The 24,420-nt window shown below is 43.1% G+C and overlaps 5 protein-coding genes across 6 annotated transcripts; 3 read left to right on the forward strand and 2 right to left on the reverse strand.

Annotated features, from left to right (window-relative positions):
* Positions 1 to 5,473: 5,473 nt before the first annotated feature.
* On the forward strand, positions 5,474 to 8,890 carry LOC306741817 (E3 ubiquitin/ISG15 ligase TRIM25-like; the record flags this gene model as incomplete). Its single annotated transcript, XM_079224134.1, has 6 exons — positions 5,474 to 6,022; positions 6,127 to 6,222; positions 6,926 to 7,171; positions 7,633 to 7,786; positions 7,885 to 7,950; positions 8,037 to 8,890. 6 exons carry the CDS (start codon positions 5,474 to 5,476, stop codon positions 8,564 to 8,566), a joined length of 1,641 nt encoding a protein of 546 aa, XP_079080260.1. The 3' UTR covers positions 8,567 to 8,890.
* A 5-nt stretch (positions 8,891 to 8,895) lies between these two features.
* slc15a5 (solute carrier family 15 member 5) lies at positions 8,896 to 12,246 on the reverse strand. The gene is made up of 9 exons (XM_079223257.1): positions 12,119 to 12,246; positions 11,592 to 11,814; positions 10,855 to 11,024; positions 10,543 to 10,763; positions 10,254 to 10,440; positions 9,912 to 10,100; positions 9,597 to 9,728; positions 9,372 to 9,480; positions 8,896 to 9,262 (listed from the first exon to the last, which is right to left on the reverse strand). Exons 2-9 carry the CDS (start codon positions 11,804 to 11,806, stop codon positions 9,121 to 9,123), a joined length of 1,365 nt encoding a protein of 454 aa, XP_079079383.1. The 5' UTR covers positions 11,807 to 11,814; positions 12,119 to 12,246; the 3' UTR covers positions 8,896 to 9,120.
* Positions 12,247 to 14,328: 2,082 nt separating this feature from the next.
* On the forward strand, positions 14,329 to 16,839 carry ccdc34 (coiled-coil domain containing 34). The gene is made up of 7 exons (XM_079223165.1): positions 14,329 to 14,405; positions 14,739 to 14,984; positions 15,108 to 15,249; positions 15,429 to 15,536; positions 15,645 to 15,803; positions 15,903 to 16,032; positions 16,229 to 16,839. Exons 2-7 carry the CDS (start codon positions 14,752 to 14,754, stop codon positions 16,420 to 16,422), a joined length of 966 nt encoding a protein of 321 aa, XP_079079291.1. The 5' UTR covers positions 14,329 to 14,405; positions 14,739 to 14,751; the 3' UTR covers positions 16,423 to 16,839.
* Positions 16,840 to 17,774: 935 nt separating this feature from the next.
* On the forward strand, positions 17,775 to 19,667 carry rab19 (RAB19, member RAS oncogene family; the record flags this gene model as incomplete). The annotated part of the gene is made up of 4 exons (XM_079223764.1): positions 17,775 to 17,825; positions 18,293 to 18,481; positions 18,864 to 19,047; positions 19,393 to 19,667. The coding sequence occupies 4 exons, from the start codon at positions 17,775 to 17,777 to the stop codon at positions 19,665 to 19,667; spliced, it is 699 nt and encodes a 232-aa protein (XP_079079890.1).
* A 319-nt stretch (positions 19,668 to 19,986) lies between these two features.
* Positions 19,987 to 23,701, reverse strand: hdhd5 (haloacid dehalogenase like hydrolase domain containing 5; the record flags this gene model as incomplete). 2 transcript variants are annotated; one of them, XM_079224197.1, is made up of 8 exons in its annotated part: positions 19,987 to 21,378; positions 21,514 to 21,702; positions 21,790 to 21,964; positions 22,084 to 22,117; positions 22,204 to 22,297; positions 22,737 to 22,849; positions 22,936 to 23,139; positions 23,591 to 23,701. In XM_079224197.1, the coding sequence occupies 8 exons, from the start codon at positions 23,699 to 23,701 to the stop codon at positions 20,961 to 20,963; spliced, it is 1,338 nt and encodes a 445-aa protein (XP_079080323.1). In that variant the 3' UTR covers positions 19,987 to 20,960. The 2 variants fall into 2 exon arrangements, with proteins under 2 accessions (XP_079080323.1, XP_079080322.1); XM_079224196.1 differs by having other exon boundaries at positions 22,936 to 23,151.
* Between the last annotated feature and the right edge of the window lie 719 nt (positions 23,702 to 24,420).

The raw sequence follows: 24,420 nt of genomic DNA on the forward strand, positions 1-24,420 counted from the left end.
AGGGGTGTGTGGAGGCCAACTCCTCCGTGGTCTTCCCCCTGCTCCTGCTCCATCCAGCGTCTCCTCCAAAACATTCCATTCCACTCTCCACCTTACCGCCGCGGCCCCGGACACGCACAGCCAGATGCAGCTATAATAGCTGACCTGTTGTCTGCAAGGCGCAAAACCTATGGCCCGTGCTTCAAAGCAGTGAATTCGGGACCTGGGACAAAACACGGTGAGCAAAACATACCAGTATGTCATAATTCTGAAAACATGTCAAGAACTTCAAAAATGATGATGACTGAATCTGTTTGTTCTGATACGCTCTTCCGAGATAACCAAAAACATGGAGCGTCGCGTGGCCGGGGACGTGGGCACAGGAGGGAGAGTGGATGGAAGGAGGACACCACAAAGAAGGGAACTGTTTCCGCTGTGGGAAGGAGGGACACTGGAGGCAGGATTGCAGGGACGGAATCGTCAAGGATCCACTTCAGCGGAATCACAAGGTTGTACAAACACACCACATGGGCCTGGGGACACTAAATAAAAAGAAATATAAAAGTGTTTGTTGCAAGAGGTGAAAATGTTTGTGACTAGATTTAATATAAAATAATATTTTTGGTTAATTCCAGAACATACAAATCTGTTATTTGAACCTCAGAAGACAACAGATCAATAAAATGATAAATCAAATGCAAAAAGGCATGAAAGTAGTTTAGGTTACAATAAAATGACTGCTACCAGACTATGGTTATAAATTAAACCTAGCCACCACAATCTATTACGCAGGAACTAAAAAAAGAAATATGAAGTGGCTCCGCCATTTGGAACAACAACAAACGAGGGACATGCGCACGCTGTCTTACTCTTAAAAATAAATAAATATGAGCGCTGGTTCTTTAAAGCCGTATGGCAAAAAGCAAGAATACCAAATCTTTACTGAGGTAATATCACTTTTTAGAATCAGAAGGTATTGTGAAAATCTTACCATCTTTTCTTAGAGGAAAGGCTGCTAAACTAGCTAAATGCTAAAACTCCACAGGAGAGTCCAGATTTTACTCTGGTATGTTCCAAAACAATAGATAAGAGTGCAGAGAAGATACTCTGGCACTATTTTGGAATTCTTTGGGACATTAAAGTAAACAAAAAGAAACTGCAGCTTTGTGGAGAGAGAGAGAGAAAGTGAAATACCGTTGGGTTCCTAATTATGCTGAATTAGCAAAGCCTTTATCAAAACTAATCTATGATGAACCAATGGCAGCACATGACAAATTATGGACTGCAGAGGCAGACAAAGCTTTTGTGTTTAAAAAAAAAAAGATGCTAACAAGCTCATCAGTACTGGAATTGCCTAAATTATGACAACTTTTACACAAAAAAATTTTTTTTCAAATTGAACACTATTATGAACTGTTTAAAGTATGCTATAGATATAAATAAATAAGTACATACAAAACACTTGACTTCAAACTACAGCTTCAAACCTTTTAACTTCAAACTATTAAAGTATATATTTAAAAAAGAACAGACACAAGCATCATGGCCTGATGGGACCGTGTGCAACAGAACTCAGAGACTGTTGGATTCTACAAACTGCTGCTATACTGGACTACACGTCATCATTAATATCAACTGGAGAGATTTGTTCCATCAAGCTGAGGACGGACGTTCAAAAGCTCGTGCTCAAGTCTCCAGCGATCTCTATGTGCGCGCACTGTGTGTGTGTGAGCGCTGGAAGCCCCGCCCCCTCGAGCCCCGCTCTGCATGCAGGCAGACAGAGAGCAGAGCAGCGAGTGCGCTCTGATCCGCGCTATTTTAATAATCGTTTTTAGCAAGCGGGCACCGCGCTACCTTTTTAGTATCTATATACCGTGCAACTTTACAGAGTAGTGTAAAAAAAAAAAGTATTTAAATCGGCTCAGGCACCGGAAGGAAGCACCGAAATCTGCGTTGCTTTTCGGTCCGGTAGGTACCGGACGTGTTGGAACCGGTGCCATACTGGCACCGGTTCTCGGTACCCAACCCTATTGGACGCTAGATGAAGGTCCATGACCGAAACGTTGTATATCTGATATGTATAGGTATTCAAGATGCACCACGTTTGACAGGAATATATTCACATGTTTAACTGTGCATTGGCTTGTATCTCTTTCCCACAGGTAGAGAACTTTGCCTGGTTTGTTATTTTTCGCCACCATTTCCATATCTTTCTATTATTTCTCCCTAAAAATTACTTTTTTGAAGAGATATAGGAGTAAGCGCAATGCTAATTCACTTTGCACAAATATCAAACATGAAAAGCTTCACTCAGCCAAATGAATGTTTCATCTTTCCCCGCAGACTCCACAGTGGAGGTGGATCCCAACACGGTGGCTGCATGTCTTTGTCTCTCCGACAGAAACAGAGAGATATCGTGGGGTGACGCGGATCAGGCTCATCCGGATCACACCGACAGGTTCACCTTCTACCAGCAGGCGCTGTGCAAAGCGGGCCTCGAGGACAGCCTCTACTGGGAGGTGGAGTGGGATGGTGGCATTGTGGACCTGGCCGTGTCATACAAAGGCATTCAGAGAAAGGGTTCAGGCAGAGGGGGCTGTTTCGGCCACAATGAGCTCTCCTGGAAATTAACCTGCTCTTCGTCCGGCTGCACATTTTGGCACAATAATCTTCACAAAGGCCAGATGCCTCCGGTTCTCTCTCGCAGAGTGGGCATACACCTTGACTACGAAGCAGGAACGCTGAGCTTCTACAGCGTTTCCGGCTCTGACGCTTTGACACGGCTGCACCAAATCCAGACCACCTTCACTGAACCTCTCTTTCCTGGGTTTTCTGTTGATTTAGGTTCAACACTGAAGATATGCAACACCTAAGCCAGTTTATATTAAAACATTTCCAACCACAGGATCTTCTGCCATTCAAGTGCGTTTCTCAGTGACTTGTAGCCGGATTTATGTTCAGAAAATATCCTGGTACAAATAGTAAGTTTTGTCTTTATGTTGCTTGTTGTATGTTGGAGAACCATAATGGAAATAAGCCATTTCAGGTTTGTTGTTTTAATTCTTGATGCTTATTCTGTATTTTTACTTATCAAACAAAGCAAACAAGTAAATCAAGCAGGATGTATTTGCTGTAGTTTAACAGACTCAAATAGAGGGCCATGCCAATGACATGTCTATCATTTATTTGATTTAATGTGCTAATATTTACATTCAATGTTCTAAATATGATTTGCAAAAGTATCTCAACATAGTTCACTCATCTACAGGCCACTTTTCACAAAAGTAAAATAACGGTCCCCAATTGCAATCTGGGGACATGTTCAATTAAATACATAAATTATGTTATTACATTATGATTGTTCAGACTTTGACATAGTAACATGCAGCGCCAGCGCCACCAACAGTAGATATAATAATGAAGGCAGTCATGAAATAGATTCAATAGATTTGTTTGTGTAGGAGCAATCCATGGTGTCGTAGAACCGCAGACAGGCCTTGTAATGCAGCAGCTTCTCAGTCAGAGGGCTGATGGTCAGGGCTTGACCCTGCACAGTCAGGTCTTTGTACCTGGGCAGCATCAGGGAGATGAGAATGACTGTTTGTTATCCTCTTTTCTTTCAAAACCAATATCCGGTTGCTCAGCTGAGGAACAAAATACAGGTCAGACTAAAAGGTCATTTATTTTTAGATGAAGTTGATCAATAAAGTTGAACAATCCTTTATAAATTCCCAATTTGTCTCAATAATAGTCATAACAATCGCAACATTTTCATCATGTTGCAATTTTGAGATAAAGTTGCTATTATAATTCACTAATTCAAGAATAAAGTTGGACCACATTTTTTATCAATTTCCTCAAGGGTTCCTCAAGGGTTCTTGGCAGTACACCTGGGCTTTAACCAAGAACTCTGTGTGTGGAGTTTTGCACTAATCCAAGCGCACAGTGTTATACATTTTTTTCCTCAAAACCGATATCCGGTTACTCAGTTGAGGAGAAAGGGTCATAAGATTTTGACATAAAGTTGATATTATAATTAACTAGTTCAAGAATAAAGTTGAACAATCCTTTATTATTATTCACTAATTTATTCAACCTTATCTGTAACTTTGTCAGTTCATATTAAGCCTGCAGAGAATTCAATCTATAGCACACAACACATTTTATATCTAAATAAAAAATTAACTAAGCATATCGGATATCATTACACACACACACACACACACACACACACACACACACACACACACACACACACACACACACACACACACACACACACACACACACACACACACACACACACACACACAGTGACCACCATAGGAAATGAATATGAAACACTCAATTATGTATATACATCAGATGGGGGCAAAAAAAAACACCAATCAGAGCACCTTGTTCCATTTTTTTTAATATTTTAATTTTATTTAAAAAAAATGCACATTTCAAAACTCCAGGTTACTTAGAGGCCAGATTTAGAGTCCACACCTTTTTGGTTTATTCTGTCTTCTAGTATAACTGTAGAGATAAAGATAAATATATACATCTACATGTATACCTTTGCCTAACATGGTGGTGCACTGGGTATGGGGTTCGCCCGCCGTACAGGAGTACCGGGTTCGATACTTGGTTGTGGCTTGACGTCACAACCAAGTAAAAACTACTCAATCGAAGGGGGCTTCCCGAAGGGGAACCTGCGGACTAATAGAGTTCAACGTTAAGGTAAGGCTCGCTTGTTTAAGTGGGAGTGAGATTGGCCCGAACTTAATTGAGTATGTTCCAGAGGGGGAGGGACTTTAGTGGGAGGGATGCAAGCACACGCCACCATGTTAGGCCGTGTTAGACGTAACCAGTTACTGCGTAAGTGGTTCTGCGTAACTGGTACGTCTAACACGTTATTTTTGTAATGTATAAAAAAAAAAAAAAAAAAATGTTCCTTCCGGTTGAGGAACAAAATGTCATAATGTGACGAAAAGATCATTTATTTTTAGATAAAGTTGATCAATAAAGTTGAACAATCCTTTATAAATTCCCAATTTGTCTCAATAATAGTAATAACGCAATGCAACGTAATGCAATTTTGAGATAAAAATTGATATTATAATTCGCTAATTCATTAATAAACTTGGACAACATTTTTGATCAAGTTCCCCTCAAGCAGTACACCTGGACCTTGACCAAAAACTCAAGTGAGCGGCCTGTGCTCAAGCAAGTATATACACTGAAATAAAATATATATATCAATATATTTTAATTGATATATATTGATATATATATATACAGTACAAAAAATGATGCACAACTCTCGCTCGCTCACGCGCACACGCGTCAGTAAAAGTCATAGGATCGTAGGGAGGGACCAGCATGAGCTGCCAATCAGTCCGATCTCCCCCTTTTGCGTTAGTTTGATGCGACACGCGAGTTGACGCACATGTGTCACTCCTCCCACAGCGAAAGTGAAAGTGACTCTGTCAGCCTGAGCGGGAGAGCGATGGCTTCCAGTCAGGAGTTGTTCGACTGCCCCATCTGTTTACAGTTACTGGATGATCCTGTGACGACGGCCTGCGGACACAGTTACTGTCTGCAGTGCATCAATGCCTTCTGGGATGTACATAATAACCGCAGAGAGGGCTACAGCTGCCCTCAGTGCAGGCAGACCTTCTCCCCGAGGCCTGTCCTGAAGAGGAACACGCTGCTGGCGGCCCTGCTGGAGGAGCACGAGCGCAGAACAAGTCCAAATGCTGCTGGTGACACCTACGCTGCGCCAGGTGATGCGCAATGTGACGCCTGCACGGGGAGAAAAAGAAAAGCTTGGATGTTCTGCCTCGTATGTTTGGCCTCTTACTGCGAGACTCACCTGAAGCCTCACTTCGAGGTGCCCCCATTGCAAAAGCACAATCTGATTCAAGCCTCTGCGAGGGCCAAAGACAGCCTCTGTGGCCGTCACGGGAAACTCCTGGAGATCTACTGCCGCTCCGATCAGCAGTTCGCGTGCCTGCTGTGCGTCATGGAGGAGCACAAGGGCCATGACACGGTGACGGTAGCGGCAGAAAAGTGTGAAATACAGGTAATTCAGTTCGTCCCCATGCTCAAGTGTTTTTTTTTGTCACCGAGGAGGCTCTGAAAAGCTTTGTGTTTCAACAGAGTCAGCTGGAGCGAGGTAAACAGGAAGTTGCAGACAGAGTGCTGAACTCGGAGAGGAAAATGACAGAGCTGAGGCAGGCTGCAGACTCTATACGAGTGAGTGCAAACACAAAGTACTTCTACTACTATTCATGAATGTGTTTCTTTACTTTCAAACTCCTGATACAAGAAAGGCAGTGTACACATTTGCTGTTTAATGGACAGATAAAGAAAAGAGGAAAGGGGGTGTAAACTGGGCAAGTGTTTGACAGCGGAGAATGTTGAAGATATTGAGCCTGAAAAGACTGAAAAACAGGCATGATGCATGCAGACTTTATATTTACCAGTTTAACACTACCATATTATTTAGTTTACCAGAAAAAGGATTTAGTATGTCCCCCATAGTATGTCAAATGCAATATGCCAAAAAAATACCAGAATGTGTTAACATCCAGTCACCTTTAGCAGTATGAAAGCCAGCATGCTTTTCTGTCTATTCTGACCCACAAACCTTTGTGCAGCAGAAATATGAGCAAGAAGGTCAAAGGGCAAGGTTCCATGTCATGACGAGGTGGTATGTCTCATTGACGTATTTGCAATCTCTAACATTTGTCTCGCAACCTCTTTGGAGTGTCCAGACCCCTAGGTTGGGAACCACGGCCCTAGACTACTATTACAGGCTATACAAACATGTCAAGTTTTCAGTTATTTATCATATTGCATACTAACTTAAGGGAGTTTAAACGTAGCCCAGGACTTTTGTAAATATGCTGTAACTCAAAATAGTCATCAATCAAATGGTGCATGTTTCCTATACAAGGATGGCGCATGGGAGGCGTGTGATGACTTTGAGCGACTGTGTGTTGAACGCATCCGTATATTCGTCCGCTCTGTGGAGAGGAAGCGCTCTGAGATGAGAGAGAAGGTTGGAGACGCAGAGAAAGCTGCAGTGGACTGGACCAACAGTCATCTCGGCCAACTGGAGCGTGAAGTGTTAGAGCTGAGGAGGAGAGAGGGTGAACTCGACAAGCTCTCACTAACAGAAGACCCCATTCAGTTTCTGCAGGTGATGAGATGACACTCTTAGAGTCTAAGAAAGTATATACCGTAAAAGTTGAGTTACACGCCGCTACTACCTTCGGTCAGTGTCCCCTTTTGCTCCCCGCTGTAGCCAGCTGGCGCTTATGCTAGTTCCCCGCTAACTTCAGCTAACTTCAGCTAGCTCCCCGACAACCACCGAAGGTAGCGGGACCAGCCCCGGCTTGACAGACGACTTGGGCAGACTGGACGCGGGCAGTAGCAGCAGCAGCGGAAAGCTAGCAGCAGCGGGGAGCTAGCACCAGCGGGGAGCTAGCAGCAGCGCTAGCAGCAGGAGCTCCTAGCGCTGCTGCTAGCTTGCGACAGCGGGACACTGACCGGAGGTAGGAGCGGCTTGTAACCCGACTTTTACGGTACCAATTTGTATCTAATTTTTTCCCCTTAATTAAAAAATGTTTTGTCACAAAATGTATGTGTTGCCCTGTGCAGGGTTTCCATGCTCTGGGTGGCCTCCCTGTGTTCACAGACTCGCATGAAGGACTTAACAAGCTGACAGAATTTACCTCCGCTCAAACGGATAAACTGAAAAATATCAGCAGCAAAGAAATAAAAGAATTAATCAGTCCTTCTGAAGAAAATCTGCGTGAGTAGGACCAGTTCAGATATCTAAACCTCATGATTAAGTCTGATCTGTATATTTCCTGACAGAATCATCAGTTTTTCTTTTGTTTGTTTCATCAGTGAGAAAAGCGCCACGGTTGCTTGAGGAAAGAACATCAAGGACAGGCCTTTTGAAGAGATATAGGAGTAAGCGCAATGCTAATTCACTTTGCACAAATATCAAACATGAAAAGCTTCACTCAGCCAAATGAATGTTTCATCTTTCCCCGCAGACTCCACAGTGGAGGTGGATCCCAACACGGTGGCTGCATGTCTTTGTCTCTCCGACAGAAACAGAGAGATATCCTGGGGTGACGCGGATCAGGCTCATCCGGATCACACCGACAGGTTCACCTTCTACCAGCAGGCGCTGTGCAAAGCGGGCCTCGAGGACAGCCTCTACTGGGAGGTGGAGTGGGATGGTGGCATTGTCGACCTGGCCGTGTCATACAAAGGCATTCAGAGAAAGGGTTCAGGCAGAGGGGGCTGTTTCGGCCACAATGAGCTCTCCTGGAAATTAACCTGCTCTTCGTCCGGCTGCACATTTTGGCACAATAATCTTCACAAAGGCCAGATGCCTCCGGTTCTCTCTCGCAGAGTGGGCATACACCTTGACTACGAAGCAGGAACGCTGAGCTTCTACAGCGTTTCCGGCTCTGACGCTTTGACACGGCTGCACCAAATCCAGACCACCTTCACTGAACCTCTCTTTCCTGGGTTTTCTGTTGATTTAGGTTCAACACTGAAAATATGCAACACCTAAGCCAGTTTATATTAAAACATTTCTAACCACAGGAACTTCTGCCATTCAAGTGCGTTTCTCAGTGACTTGTAGCCGGATTAATGTTCAGAAAATATCCTGGTACAAATAGTAAGTTTTGTCTTTATGTTGCTTGTTGTATGTTGGAGAACCACAATGTAAATACATCATTTCAGGTTTGTTGTTTTAATTCTTGATGCTTTTTCTGTATTTTTACTTATCAAACAAAGCAAACAAGTAAATCAAGCAGGATGTATTTGCTGTAGTTTAACAGACTCAAATAGAGGGCCATGCCAATGACATGTCTATCATTTATTTGATTTAATGTGCTAATATTTACATTCAATGTTCTAAATATGATTTGCAAAAGTATCTCAACATAATTCACTCATTTACAGGCCACTTTTCACAAAAGTAAAATAACGGTCCCCAATTGCAATCTGGGGACATGTTCAATTAAATACATAAATTATGTTATTACATTATGATTGTTCAGACTTTGACATAGTAACATGCAGCGCCAGCGCCACCAACAGTAGATATAATAATGAAGGCAGTCATAAAATAGATTCAATAGATTTGTTTGTGTAGGAGCAATCCATGGTGTCGTAGAACCGCAGACAGGCCTTGTAATGCAGCAGCTTCTCAGTCAGAGGGCTGATGGTCAGGGCTTGACCCTGCACAGTCAGGTCTTTGTACCTGGGCAGCATCAGGGAGATGAGAATGACTGTTTGTTATGCAAAATGAATGATCTAATTGTGACTTGTATTCCACATGTTTGTATGTATTATGTGAGCTGTAGGCCTACCTGTTCGATACGCTCCAAAACACGACAGTGTTTACAGCCATTAGTGTGGCTAGGAGGAAGAAGAACCTCTCCAGATTCCCATCATGCAATATGTTTGGGTAAAAGTTACCTATAAATGAGTATCAACGTGGTCGCATCAGTAGCCTCGTTTTTCCAAACACATTCCAGTGTCACTGTAATCTTGCTATTGGAAGAAAACAGGCAACATATTAGTGCTCATTTTACCTCCAGAAAGAAAGAACACCAGCTGAATGAGGAAGGCTCCCAGAAAGCAGCCTCCTCCGTAGGACAGAGTGAGGAAGTGCAGAGAGATCCCTCTGATGTGGCTCGGGGTCAGCTGGAAAGATATGAGGGAACCTGCCAGAAAGTAAGTGATGGCAGAAACGCTTTACCATCTCTCCTGCTGTCTATTTGTGTCATACAGGGCTGCACTTCTGACCGGGGGAAAAGTCAAATGATGAATCAGACGTTTTTCTGCAAGATGCACCATGTGAGAACTGCATCAAGTGAAATTATGGAGACCGTGCGTCTGTCACATACATGCAGGAGTGACGAGAGCCTCTGCGAGACCTAGCAGGATGTACTGAGGAGCCAGCTGGAAACATGCCATGGACGACACTTGCAGAACTTTTCCAGACAGGGTCTGCTCCACCAGAGGGTACGCCTTCCTCCACAGCTCAGACAAACCTGCCACCAGGACCGACAGGGTGGCAAACGCATGGCCCAGAGCTGGAAGGGGAGGATGGACAGGGAGGGGTTGATAAGAGAGGGGGCTGCAGAATAATTACGGGAGGAAATAGGGAGGATGAAAGAGGCAGAAGAGCGAGAGAGACATTAGAATTATGTGTGCATTAGTGGGCGTGTGCACATAGAGATACTTACTGATGACTTTTGCAGGGGCCAGAGGAGTTTTTTCCTTTGACAGGTAGCAAGTGGTCACACATTCGATCAGTGGCGCTAAGAGCAGCAGAGGAAGTATACTGATCACATTCATGGCGCCGATGGGCAACAGGAGGTTGTGGAGGTGAAGGTTTGAGTTCATTGTCTGTATGTAGTAACCTGAAGGAATCTGTAGAAAACATATTCTTAGCCTCCATGCGTGTGATAAAACATGAACATGATCCTTTTTCATGCTTTGTAATGAATACCCATACTATTCCCAGTGACCTGCCTGTGTGATGCAGGCTCTGTAAAGCAGCTGAAGGCCATAAAGAGGGAAGAGCTTGGCCAGGACTTTGACGTTTTCGACATGCGTTTCGCTGTAACGCCCGCCATTGTTCTCCTTGGCCCGGTCCAGCCAAGATCCCACGTCTCCACTCAGGTGACGATAGTGGAGGCAGCACATCTTGAAAGAGTTCAAGAAAACTCCCAATGTGGTCAACAGTGATCCACCTGCAGTGTGACAGGCACACAAAGGTACACAATGAAGTGTGAGTGGCCTGTATACCTGTTTTTTTGTGTCTTTTTTTAAAATGTACGTTACCTTTATTTGGTTTATATGTGAGTTTGTTCCGCATCATGTGTATGGCGATTAGAGCCAGCAGCACAGACGTGAAGGGGATGAGGAAGCCCAGGTTTTTGGCCACAGACTGCTGGATGTAAGCAATACCCAAAAACACGACAGTGGAATTGAGGTTGACCAGCCAGTAGAACCTAATCATAAATAAAACAAATATCACACTCACTTCGCATGAACATACTGTTTGCAGAAGTCAACGAATAACACATTTCCAACTCATAAGTTGACACATTATTTGTTAGCCATGCAAGTGCCGTGAAACTATCTCCAGGTGTTCATGGTCCCCAGAAGATGAACCCCACTGTCTTTACTGATTCTTTGACTTTACCTCTAGTTCCACAATGATGTTGCATTTTTTGTTGTGTGTGTGTGAAATATCTTGACAACTATTAAATGGGTTCTCAAGAAATTTGGTACAAACATTCATGTTGCCTCAGGATGATTTGTATTAACTGTGATGATCCCCTGATGTTTTGTCTAGCACCATCATTAGGTCATTTTTATTGTCTAATTACTGTCAAATTAACACAAAACGGTTCTTGCTTGCCCCCCATAATCAACTCAGAACTAGCAAGGTGCTCTTGTTTCTTGTCTATGCAGAATAACTGAACTAAAAAACCTCATGTGATGATGAAACGGACCATTGTAACAATATCGATGGACTGTTTGGAGTCTGATATTCAGACGGCAACACCACTCACCAGTTGAAGAAGGACAGGAGCTGGTGCTGATTGTAGCACTGCAGGCTGTAGGCTCCCATGGGACAGAGGATGGCCCGGATGCCGCCGATGCCCAGTGCAGCAGCCAGGAGGCCGGTGTAGAACAAGATTTGCTGGTCTCGAGGTTCCAGCTGGTGCGTCATGTGATGAGTGTCAATGTAGAAGTCTTCAAATGGGAATGCCACCACGGGCAGCATGGCTGTGCCTGGAAAGCACAAATGAAATTCACGGCACGTGGTTGTATTTAGATTTTCAAGCAGGAGTGTGACTTCACAGAAGCAGATCCATGACTAAGCACCTTAATAGAATTACTAACGCTCGTGGAATGAGCTCAGATATTTGAGCAACTTTCTTGTTCATGTGACAGATACATATCTTGTCTTTTAAACTGTCAGATTTGACCCTCATTACATTACAATACATCTAATCTTATAACAGAAATAAACTATAGTTTTAGCACAAATGTCATCACATCAGACAACATGAATTAACCATTAACTGTGTCTTACCGAAGAAATGAAGTAAAGCACACACGTAGAGCACCTTGCTCCTTCCCAGGCAGGTCTCTGCAAACCACCCAACCAGAACAGGGGTCAGGGTGCTGGCTCCTATGAAGCACAGGTTGACTGTCGCAGCCAGGTAGTTATCATAGCCCAGCTTCACAGTGCAGAAGAGAATCGTGTTGCATACAATGCCAAAGAAAGTGAATCTCTCACACAGCTCCACAAGCAGTACACAGATGATAACTTGAAGCTTCTTGCGGGACTTCCTCCGGGGTCCAGAGTTTGGACGAGGGGTCTGAGAAAGTCGACGCAGTCGGCCTCTGCGCTCTGGCAGTCTCTGAAGGTCCGCTGCCACCATACCACCTGGCCAGGGAGCTGGCTGCTGGGCTGCTGGGTTGGCTGGATGCAGTCAGTAAAGGTTCGTGTAGAGCTCTGAATGAGAACTCCTGCCCTTGGAGGGGGGGGGGCAGCAGAGGCCAGAGCTGGAATCCCTCACCCTGGTGTGACTCTGGAGACACGTTGGATCGGACACACCTACCTGCCTTCTGCACGTGCTGGCTGCTGATTACCCTCCTGTGTCGGGATCTTACTCAGAACTGTGGACGCCTCACAGGGAACTGACACATTAGACAAAATTGTATCTAGGAGGAGTGATGGATGGGAGCGATTTAGAGAGCGCCCCAGAAATATTTCTATGATTACTGACTAGATACAGACATGTGGTTGTTGTTGCTTTTTCATTAATGACTCATTCAGAGCAGTGGTGGAAAGTATCTAAGTACATAAGTACTGTACTTTAGTACACATATTCAGGTTTTATATAAATGTAATCAACAATTAAATCATGACAACCTAAAATTCACCCCACACATAAATTCATCATTAATTCCAATCCATTAACATTATATACATACATACATAATACTACTATTACTTTTACTTTATACGTCTATGGACTTTATCTTTCTGTACATTTACTTGACTGAAGTTTTGGAAGCAGGACCTTTAATGCTTACTGAGTATTTCACTGTGGTATTGCTACTTTTACTTAAAAGGTCAGAGTGCTTCTTCCACCACTGATGCAGAGTTACTGCTGGCACTTTATTTGAAACTTTAATTAAAAAATAAACAAAGTCAGAGGTTAATTGATAATCAACAACTCAGGGAAACTGCACAATGTTGTTTATGTAGTTGGCTTTACCATTAAGAGACAATAAACTAGACAACACATTCATTTAGTGCTGGAAGTAATTACAAACACTCACTAAATGCCACATGTCTTTGTGAAAGCAGCCCTTCAGTGTGCAAGCTCAAAATAGAACACCAGCTGGTAATTAAACTGATAATGTTGAGTGGGAGTGAGACAGACTACACAAGCAGGTCAATTTAAACTGGATCAGAGCTGCTAGATAAGCAATAACTGCTTGTTATTATGGGAGTGAACGCATTGTCTGAAGCACAACAAAAAAGCACAGCAAGGACAGAACAGAATACCACTGGAATAAAACAGTGATCACAAAAACCACGGGATGAAAATATCAAAATTTCACTCTGAATCTATTACCAAAATAAGATCAAATAAATCCTTTTTACGATTTGAATAATATTGTAGCACCTACAACCTCTGTATAAATAAAGCTTGTTTATCTTCTGAATGTCTTTAAGCTTTCTTTTATGAAGAGAAATGAGCTGCAGTTAGCATCTTACAAGCTCCTATGACAAGAGGAATCAGTGGCCTTGCTCATTGCTTGTAGATTGTTTTCTGCAGGCCTGAATGATTTTTTTAGATGTTAAAACTTGTATATTTGATTAGAAATCATAGAATTTCTAATTGGAGGTCAAAATTAACCAAACTACTTAGAGCTTTATTGTAATTGTCTCGAGCAACAACATTTCACCTCCAATCAGGCGCCATTCCATATATAAAATAATAATAATATGAAAGTATCAATCATACAATCGTATACATTTATCCCCTTTTATAATTATGTCATTGTCATAATATATATAAAAAAATGACATTCCGATTTTACTACATGATTTTTAAAGACGTTTTAGACGTAGACGACGTGCAGACATATTTACTCTCACGCTGATGACGTATCTACAGTAATAAAAAAAAAACAGTTGAAGAGACGTACGTGTGTAAGCGTCAAGCGTCACCATGGTTACAGAGGCAGCGTTGGGCCGTGGTGCATCATGGGAAATAAGCTGTTTGCGAATCAGTTCCAGTGTTGGTGAAAAAAAAACAGCGAGACTTTTCTTCTACTCATTTTCTCATATACGCTAAAAGGTGAGTTACGAAATGTTCACAGCTGTTTCAGGTATAGCAAGAGACCCCGCACACATGCACCGTGGAGTTAGCTCGCACAATACTGAGTATTAAACCTTCGTAGCACGTTAGATATAATATTCAAGCTAAGTTTGCTAACCCACGCTAGCTGATAGTTTCCTTTCTATTGTTAGCCCCCACTTTGCGAACCGTTAAAACGAGCTGCTGAACATTAGTTATGTTTGTGTAGTTTGTGTTACTTAAACGTTGCCTAGGTGTGTTTGAGGTTAAGTAACAGACAAAACGCACGCATAACTTATGTAAAACATTCTCATGTCTCCACCTTGTGTTCAGACAACGGCTGGCCATGTCTGGAGGGAGGATGCCGAGCTGTCCTGACTCTGTGTCCAAGGGCTTCTGCTCGACCCCCGTCAAAACGAGCCAACGGAAAGACTTCACATCTAAGGTTTTAGACGACGGCGTCCTATCCGACGACGAAGACACATTCTCTCTGCTTTCTCCCATCTATCACGACAGTTTTGACAGCGATGAAGACCTGGAGCCCACATGTAGCGACGACTCCAACGTTTCACCAGTCAGGTGCTCCTGGTTCATTCAAGCTTAAGATACTTTACGAAACATGTTCAAGGCCAAAGAGTGCACGATTCAGGCAGATACAATGCAAGTTCAATATGCATATTTTGACATCTGTTTTTGTTATAGATGTGAGCTACCAAGAACACCTTCAGTGCAGATGTTTGATGCTGTTGAGCCGGCCGGTTCACCTTCTCTCAGTGCATGGGAGAAGTGGCTGGTGAACAAAGCCAAAGAAGACCGTTTCAAATTGGAAAAACAAGCAGAGGAGGCAAGCCACAGTTAATTATCATTTATATCACTGCAACTGCAGCAGTTGTACATTTCCTTACATCCCTTAGCTTTTTGTATGTTTTATGGTTTTCATGCGGCTATACATAGTTTTTGTTTCCCTTTCATCAAATGTATTATCAAATGTATATTATTCTATCCTTTTTATTTACAAATTAGGAGCAGTTACGGAAGGAAAAAAAAGAACAAGAAGAAAGGGAGCGGGAGCAGAAAAAGATTGTCATGGAAGAGAAGATCCAAGAATGGCTAAAGATGAAAGTAGAACAGGTAGGCCCCTGCACCATTAAAGTCAGTGAGAATGTGTTTGATTACACAGTAATGCTACACTATCAAATGCTGACATGTCTGTCATTTGTTTTCTTCATGCAATCCCAGGAGAAGCAGGAGCAACTCATAAAAGTGAGCCAGGAGGAGGAGGAGATGGAGAGACAGCAGGAGAAACAGAGGGAGACTGAACAGAAAGCTCAACAAAAGTACAAAGTCTGGCTGCAGAAGAAGAACCTAGAAAAACTAGAATTGGAGAAGAAGGAGAACGTAATGTGGAGCTATTCTGTTTTTAATAAAAAATATTTTTAATGTTTTTTTTGACGAGCAGAAACAAACAGATTCTGATAGATCATTTTATCTTGACAGGAGGCAGCTGCCCTGAAGGAGGAGCAGGAGGAAGAGCGCCACAAGAGGGCAGAGGAGAAGTTTAAGCACTGGCTGGCAAAAGCCAATGAAAAAAGCAGAGCAAGTACCAAATCACCTTGCTACCCAACAAGTAAGGTCATTTAAGTAATCTGGGAATTATTACCGTGGCTTCATCAATTTTAGACTAAGTCACACCATGTAATTGATAAAATAGTAGCAATATAACCGTTTAATGTTGGCCTCAGATGTCAAGGCACCTTATTCATTTAATTTGCCCAGCTGATATTTGTTATGTATCAGTACTCTAATGCTTTGATTTCTTCCAGATCCCTACGACAAATCCTACTCATCACCCAGCTTCTACAATCCAATCCCCTGGAAGCCGATTCATGTCCCTCCTCAGGAAATAACACTGAATAAGGCATCTGTGAAGAAACCTCAGAAACAACAAAAATGCCAACAAAGCCCCAGCACCGCTTTAAGATGGAGGAACAGTGCCAGTGCAGCGCAGAGGAGATGACACAGCAGACAGACGTCTGTGACTGATACGGGAGCTTAGTTATGGCTCAAAGATGATTTCATCGTCACTCATCCACTCCACCACAGCTCCCGAGCTGAGACTCTGTTGAATCACAGAAATATTTCTGTCCTCTAATATGAATGTGGTAATTTAGCTACCATATCTATATTTTGTTTTGCTATATTGTTGTACACTGGAGCGATTTTGTAATGATGCAGGGGCTCAAATTAGTTTGTATGTAAGAATGTCAGAGTTTTTACATGAATTTACAAAGACGATTATATGTTTATGAAGTCTGCTTTCATACCACGATAATGTAGAGCATAAATGTTGTCATGGCGAGACATTTAAAAGCCTGGAGTTTATTTAGTTGTATCCTGTTAATTGAATCAATTTGCTATTTGGATATCAAAGTAATTTCCCCCTGTTGTGCTTGTCCCATTTGTAATATTACTATAAATGGTCAAGAAAAACACATTTCCTTGCATTTAATAAGGCATAAACACTCGCACAACAGGAAGAAGGTGGCTGGTGGCCACGGCCAAAGATAGACCCGGCTTGGTCAAGTGCCCCTCACACTCGCACATTGTTCTGTGTCCAGCTGTGCCTTGTTCTTCTGTGGGCTGAGATGACGACAGAACAAGTGAGGGGGTGGAGAGAGAGAGAGAGACTGATTCAGCATCAGAGCAGTTTGCTCATTCTGTGTTCACATCACACTGTGATACCAATGTATGCAGCCTGAGGTAAAATTATTTCAGTTACACTTAATGTTTTATTATAATGTCTTTAACTACACTCTTTCACCGTGTCTGTCGGGTTTCGCCCGTGCTTACGCTACGCTTAACCCCTTTCTGTCGTTGAGTGCTGTGGAATGTGTTAGTTGACAGTAGTCAGCGAGGGGTTAACGGCGTAGGGCATTTTTAAATGTACAAATAACATTATGGGGTCCAAAGGACAGCTGTTAAGACATGTGTCAAGTGTTTACATTCTGTCAGGAGAAGTTCATTTGCCCAAGCAGTTGAAGATGTTTGCTCAGGGGTGTTTGCACACTGAGTCTTGTAAGCAAAACCTGTCTTCATAAAGATCTACGAAACTGTTCAAAGTCAACCTCCAGCACTGTGGCTGTCTGAACCTCTAACTCTAAACTGGTAGAGTTAGAGGTCTAACTAAAATGGTAAGTCATAACCAGTTAAAAAACCAACTAGAACAGAGGGTCTAGATTAATCTCACCCTACATTCCTGAGCCAGTAACTTCAGTAATGAACAATGTTTCAGGTCATTGAGTTTTATTTCTGCCTCTTCCAGGTGTTGTGTCCGATTACGGCGCCTGAATATAAAACCCATATCCCAAGATGCAGTGGTGCAGGTGGGCTGGCAATTGGAGATCACGCCTACAAAGACAGGTAAGGGGCGTGTCTATAATTACCTTAGAGAGAAAGTGAGAGGTGTAGAGGGCAGAAAGAGTGACCGTCTACAGGGCAGCGGTGAGGAACTTGAACTTGAGTTTAAGACTTGAAGCTTTTTTTTGTGTCCGATAGTTTTGCGTTGACATGGAAACTAGGATGAAGAAACAACTTTTTGGATGCTAACTTTTACTGGGATTTGGGATTTGAATCCTCTGCTATGGGATAATGAAGTGGATTTTAAAGTAGTTTTATGTCGTTTGCAGAGACACATGAACTGTTCTACTACAGCTGCTGGACGCCTGATCAGCCCCCTTCTCTGTATAGGATGTTGTTTCTGTAAATGCTCTGTTTTTTATTGACACAACTTAGAAGGAACCAGTTCTGTTGCATAGAGGTCTTGGATCTAGTGTTTCAGCCTCTGTGTATGTTTTTTGTGTACACACATTCCTCCTTCCACCATGCAGCATGCAGGGCCAGAGATCGAGGACTCTTTCGACTTTCTTTTTAAAATCATCCTGGTTGGGGACTCGGATGTGGGGAAGACGTGTGTGGTCCAGAGCTTCAAATCTGGCATATTCATCGAGAAGCAGCAAAACACCATCGGTGTGGATTTTACTGTTCGTACCCTGGACATTGATGGCAAGAAGGTGAAGGTAGGTGACATGCACCCTGCTCCTACATTCCACATACATTAGGGATCATTTAGTTTAATCATGGGTTTGTTTAGGTGGTATGCACTTTCCCTTCTCCTAAACTATATATTTCTCTTTCTTGTTTCAGTTGATCAACCTTTTTTTTGCCTTTAGAGAACGAGACTGCGTCCTTCGAATGACATCATCTGTGTGTTAGCTTTCTGGGTGTGTTAATTTGTTCACTGCTTGGATGTGTTATGGTAATTAGTTTGGAGTTCTGTACAGATAAGCACGGTTTAAAAAGGGCGGATCACCTTCACAGCAGGTCTCGACCAACTTATACGTCACGCACACGTTGCAACCATTCAAGTCCTATTTAAGTCGTTTTGTGTTGTTATTGCAGATGCAGGTGTGGGACACAGCAGGACAGGAGCGCTTTCGGACCATAACTCAAAGCTACTACCGCAGTGCCCACGGGGCCATGGTAACCTATGACATCACACGCCAAAAAACATTTGAATCTGTTCCCCTCTGGATCAGGGAGGTGGAGCAGTTTGGAGCTTCCAGCGTGGTACTGATTCTCATTGGTAAGCAGAGGGGAAATAAGTCTGTTCCATGCCGGTCAGTAAATACTAAATCATAGACTGCAGGACACCATACAACAGTGGTTCCCAACTAGTTTGTATTATCTTTCACATCAATTGTAATCGGTCAATTGACCTAAAATAATCAGTGGACTAAATCAGTGGATTAATGACACAAATATGTATACTATTTTGATAATCAATTAGTCATTTTTCAAGCAAAAGGATTTGATGCTTTGTCCTAATAGTGAACTGAATCATTCGGATCAAGATAAATTGATAAAGTGTCCGATTTTTATGGTTTTGATTGATGACTTTGTGCACGTCCTGTTCCATTTATCCTCGCAGGTAATAAGTCCGACCTTCAGGCTCAGAGGCAGGTGTTGTTCGAGGATGCTTGCACTCTGGCAGAAAACAACGGTGTGCTGGCTGCTCTGGAAACCTCGGCCAAGGAGGCCCAGAACGTGGAGGCGGCCTTCATCCTCATGGCCCGGGAGCTGCTGGCACGCAACGGCATGACCATCATGGATGAGACTTCCCAAGACTCGCCCCAATTCATGTTGAGTAACAGCTCCCACACGATCCACGGCAGCGGGTCTTCTGATAAAAAGTGCAGGTGCTGAGCGGACTGAAGCCGGAGCATGTTGTTAAAGACTAGTGTCTGCAGTTGAGGAGAAACTACATAATGTTGCATTGTGTGTGGAAAAGTTTTGTACATATTTTGACTTGAATATTTATACAGTTTGTAGAATCAGTAACAGTTTTTAAATGGTGGTTGCTTATCAAATGTATTCTGTGATATTCTCCTGAGGATAACAGCTGCTGATTGTGAAAGCCCCCCACCATTACAAACGCACCTCTGCTGGAGGACTCTTTACTAAGATTGTACTGAAGTATACAGAATGTTTTCACTTGACACGTTTTTGCGTCTTTTATGCTTTTTAATTATTCTTTTATTCAGTACGGTTATTTTCAGTACATTACCAGAGTTCCACAGTGTTATCCTACAATTTAAGTCACCTGCAAAACCTACATTGTTATTATACCGGTCAGTTACAAATAGAAGAAACCAGCACCGTGAACCCTTCATTTGTACTACAACTGGAAGTACATTTTTTTTCCTCCCATACAAGTCTTCAATTACAAACATTCACATTAACCATTCATCCTATTTGTATTACTTTGAACCATTTCACAGAAAAATAGCACAGTTTTCCATTTTGTTGTAACTGTGGTACTTTTTCAATTTCACAAATTAAAATTAAATTAAAATGACCGTACTCTTGATGAAGGCTTGAATCCCAAACTGAAACCTGGCAACTTAATCTTATCAGCATTAGTGGTTATGCACTCGCCCAATCTTAAAAACGAATCAAGCTGAAATATGACACCAGTAAAAACAAACAGCAGGACGGGTCGAGTGAAGACCTGCTGGGTGGGGGTATTTTGAAAAGGCAATATGACCCAGTTAGGTAGACGGTTGTGCAAATAATAAAAATCCATCTATTTCTCTAGAAATGTTGTGTCACAGACAAACCATAGTATAAACTGACAAATACTATATACAAGTCTGATTGTAGTAAAAATGCATGTAACTCAACACCTAGACTTATTCAACATCCATGTGCAAATTCCTTGTGTTTACAAAGGCAATAAAGGACACAACGTCCCTCTTGATAAACTTGAGTTCTTGACAAACAGTTATATAGATGGTAATAATAGTGCAGCAGTCTGTGTCATATTACGATGCCTGACCGACTTAAAATAGGTGCAATTTTCCTGTATTTAGTGAAAAACTGCATATTGCTGCTTTTTGCTGCCGACTCGAAGGCACTTTGTGAAAATCTCAAAGAACAAGCCACTGAAACGGCTACATCTGCCCTGTGATAACCAGGGCCATGGATGAGTAAGACGTCCTACTCCAGAGGCCAACCTTCCTGCTGAAACACCATCTCCACCGCATCCATCACGTCCTCCACCACAAAGGACGGCTGCGTGAGGCTGGGGTCAAAGCGGAAGTCCCGGTGCCCGTGGAAGATGCGCTGCTCTGTGACAGTGTGCTCCGAGTGCAGCTCCTGCTGGTCTCCGCTGTACACTCCTGTGCATACCAGGATGGAGCTGCACCCCTCTGGGAGGTCCTCCCCCGCCCCGAACTTGGCCGACGATCCGCCGAGTTCTGTCGATGTCATTTTTGGAGCGCCGTCAACAGTTTCTGCCAAGGGATCTCCACCTCCTCCGCCACTCTGAGCCTGCACCTGGGCCTTGGTTCGCTGGGAAGCCTGAAGGTAGTGGTTGTAGAGGTTGGCGCCGTATACGTCCGACATGGGGTTATCGCTTTAAAAAGAGATGGAGTGACAGCACAATTAAAAGGAGCTCTTTCTTCAAATCAACATTTTTGTGTCAGACAAAAGGAAACAATCTGAAGTGTCAAATGTGTGCCTCAAGTCAAGAGACGGCTGAGTCACTAACCCTATTGCGTACAGCCTCTTCACAGGTGTGGTCCAGCCGAGCCTCTCAGCCTGCTGACTGATCAGCAGCTCAGCGTAGTTATAAGTCACCACACTGGGTTTACCTATCAGAGCCTCGTACTTCAGGTCGTAGCCTGTGACCTTCTTGTACAGGCTCTCTAAGCACACCAGGAACATGCCATGACCAAACCTATGAGGCGGGGACATTTAGTAAAATAAAACGTTCAATGTTTCAGAGTATGAATTTTTTTAATATATACACACACACACACTGTACCTGGGATTCTTTGCCTCGGCCATCCACAGCAGGTCCATGTTGCAGGCCAGGACCGGGATGTGAGGGTACCGCATGGAGCTCCAGGCGTCGTCTGGGTTCCCATTGGTCTGGAGCACGTCAACGATAAGCTGGAGGTTGGTCTCCCATCTGATTGGCTCACCAAATAAGATGACAGCTGCAGGAACAAACAGGCAAAGAAAGAAACAACATAAAAGGCAGCCTTACCTGTGTTCTTTCTAAATTGTTCCATCAATTATTACACATTACACTTGTTGACTGTGAGTGGAAACATACCGTCTATTGGTGGTAAGCCTTTGGATGAGGGAATCTGGAAGACATTATACCAACTGATGAGATGTCTCACTCAACCAGACGTGAACATAAACCGGTGTCAACATTAATGCTTCTTCTTACATTGTCTTTGGGCCTTCTGCTGTGATCTACGACATCTAGAAGGGAATAGGCCTCTCGGAGCATATCGATGGTAACAACATCCTGAAAGCCCAGGCTGAAGTTTGGTGGGTTAAAGTCAAATCACAAATGAAGGAAACACTTCTCACAAAAGAGTGAGGATATCACTTGCTTTCGATGGGATTGTTTTCATTCTTTGTTTCCTGAGGTATAACTTACTCTTTGTCTTCATACATTAGGAAGGTGTTCACCACTGCATGATTCATAGATTTGTTTAGAACATAAAGTCAGAATAAAATTCAAGGCTTAATATCCACACAAACCAATCCGTCGGGACAAATTACAAAACCGAGGCAAGAAATCTGTGGAAGGGGCCTCCCTGAGACGGTCAGACAGCAAAGGGTGCAAAGATTAAATACTGATAACAAAATAGCACAGGAACAAAATGACACTAAATAAACAGAACACGCACACTTTGAGGTCAACATCCAGAGGGAGTGCAGAAAAAGCAGACCTCCTGATTTAAGACAGGATACTTGTGTGCGACCTCCTCAATGGGACCCTGTCCCGACACCAGCACGCGCATGTTGTGGAACTGGGTGAACATTCGCAAAGGACTGTGGGACAGCACCACCTGGTCTGGAGACACCTGAGACACACACAACAAAAGATTGATGTCAGAGAAACAAAATGAACACAAAACAAAACGAAGACGCATTTAAAATTGACATTTACCTCCACCTCGAGCAAATCGGACAGATGCTCAGCTTTGGTCTGCCTCATGCAGTTCCCAGCATTGGTGACGAACACCACGGGCACCTTGTACTTCCCATGGCTGTCCACCAGGTTCCTGAAGCTCTGCTTGGCTGCGGGGATCAGCGTCCTGCCCCGGACCAGCACCCCGTCAATGTCGAAGAGGAGCCCGAAGGAGCCGCAGCCCTGAGGAGGGAGCTGGGCCAGAGAATGGTGGCATGTGCAGTGTGAAAACCTGCGGTTGTTCATTAACTGGCTGCGATACTACAGGTCGAGCACTGCTCACAATGTCCTCATTTCAGACACAGCACACCGCGGGAGACTTTGTTCCCACAGTGTATCAATTACACGCGGCGCACTTTTTATTGGAGTCGATAGCTCATTGATGAGCGACCCGGATGAACAAGATCGTAATAACTGAGGTCGTAAATACATGGTGTGCGCCACCATGTAGTTAACCCTTCCTCTGTGTGTGTGTGTGTGTGCTGGGATTAGCTTTAATGCTGATCTATTTCTGTTTAACAAGTTGGAAACAAATAAATAAATAAAAAGTCACAGTGCGTGTCGTTCTCTTAACTTTGTTTTGCATTCGTCCTGAACTTAAATTGAGTAAAGTTTGAAAACAGCATCTACTTACATGGCTATAATATCGTGAGGTCGAAGGCGAGGTGTTTACTTGTTGTGCTGCTCCCTGACAGCTTGATTTCAGCAGCTGCCAACCAGTTCTCAGAGGCTTCATTCTCTGCATGTTTAGTGGCACAAGCGCGTAAACAAGAGACGAGACAAGCTGAAGTAGCTTCGCTGAGCTATCGGTGACTGCCTACTGACGACGGGAGCAAGGGGTCATGGTATCTCAAGCAGAAAGAGCCTCTATTAAACTCTGCGATATCTCCTCATGTGTAGCTGCCATCATTCAACAGCGACCTCCAATGACAACGACTGCGCATGCGTAGAGCCGGTTATTTACCGGAAACTCCGCAGGTTTGAGTTTGAATGGAGTTTTTGCAGAAATGAAAGTGAATCACTAACTAATAAAGCATCGCACCTGAAACTCACGTTTTAGTTAAACAAATTATAAACCGAGTTTACGACTCTCTGTAGGATATCATAATACAGCATACGGCGAGTAAAGCGATGTAGTAATATTAATAAATAACAAAGACTATATTTTTTTATAAAAACAAATGTGACGTTTGTGAACATAGTTCAATGTGCCTCTATTTCATTGTTTAATTAATTCCTGTGTTTACTTTTTTATTTACTTTATTGTCAATGTCAATATTCATTTATATTTACTTTTATACAATTTGACAGTGCCTCCCATTGAAACAGTGTTTACTCTTGGGCTATGACAAAATTGAATTATGCTTCGATTGTCACAAAGGCCAGCACCACTTGGACTCGTCCAGCTCCCCTCTTAGAGTGGTATGTTCCACCTTCACAGGTCTGTCCCAGGTGTTGTTATGA

The sequence above is a fragment of the Taurulus bubalis genome (genome assembly GCF_910589615.1).
Source record: "Taurulus bubalis genome assembly, chromosome: 9".
In the NCBI taxonomy this organism is placed as follows: Eukaryota; Metazoa; Chordata; class Actinopteri; order Perciformes; family Cottidae; genus Taurulus; species Taurulus bubalis.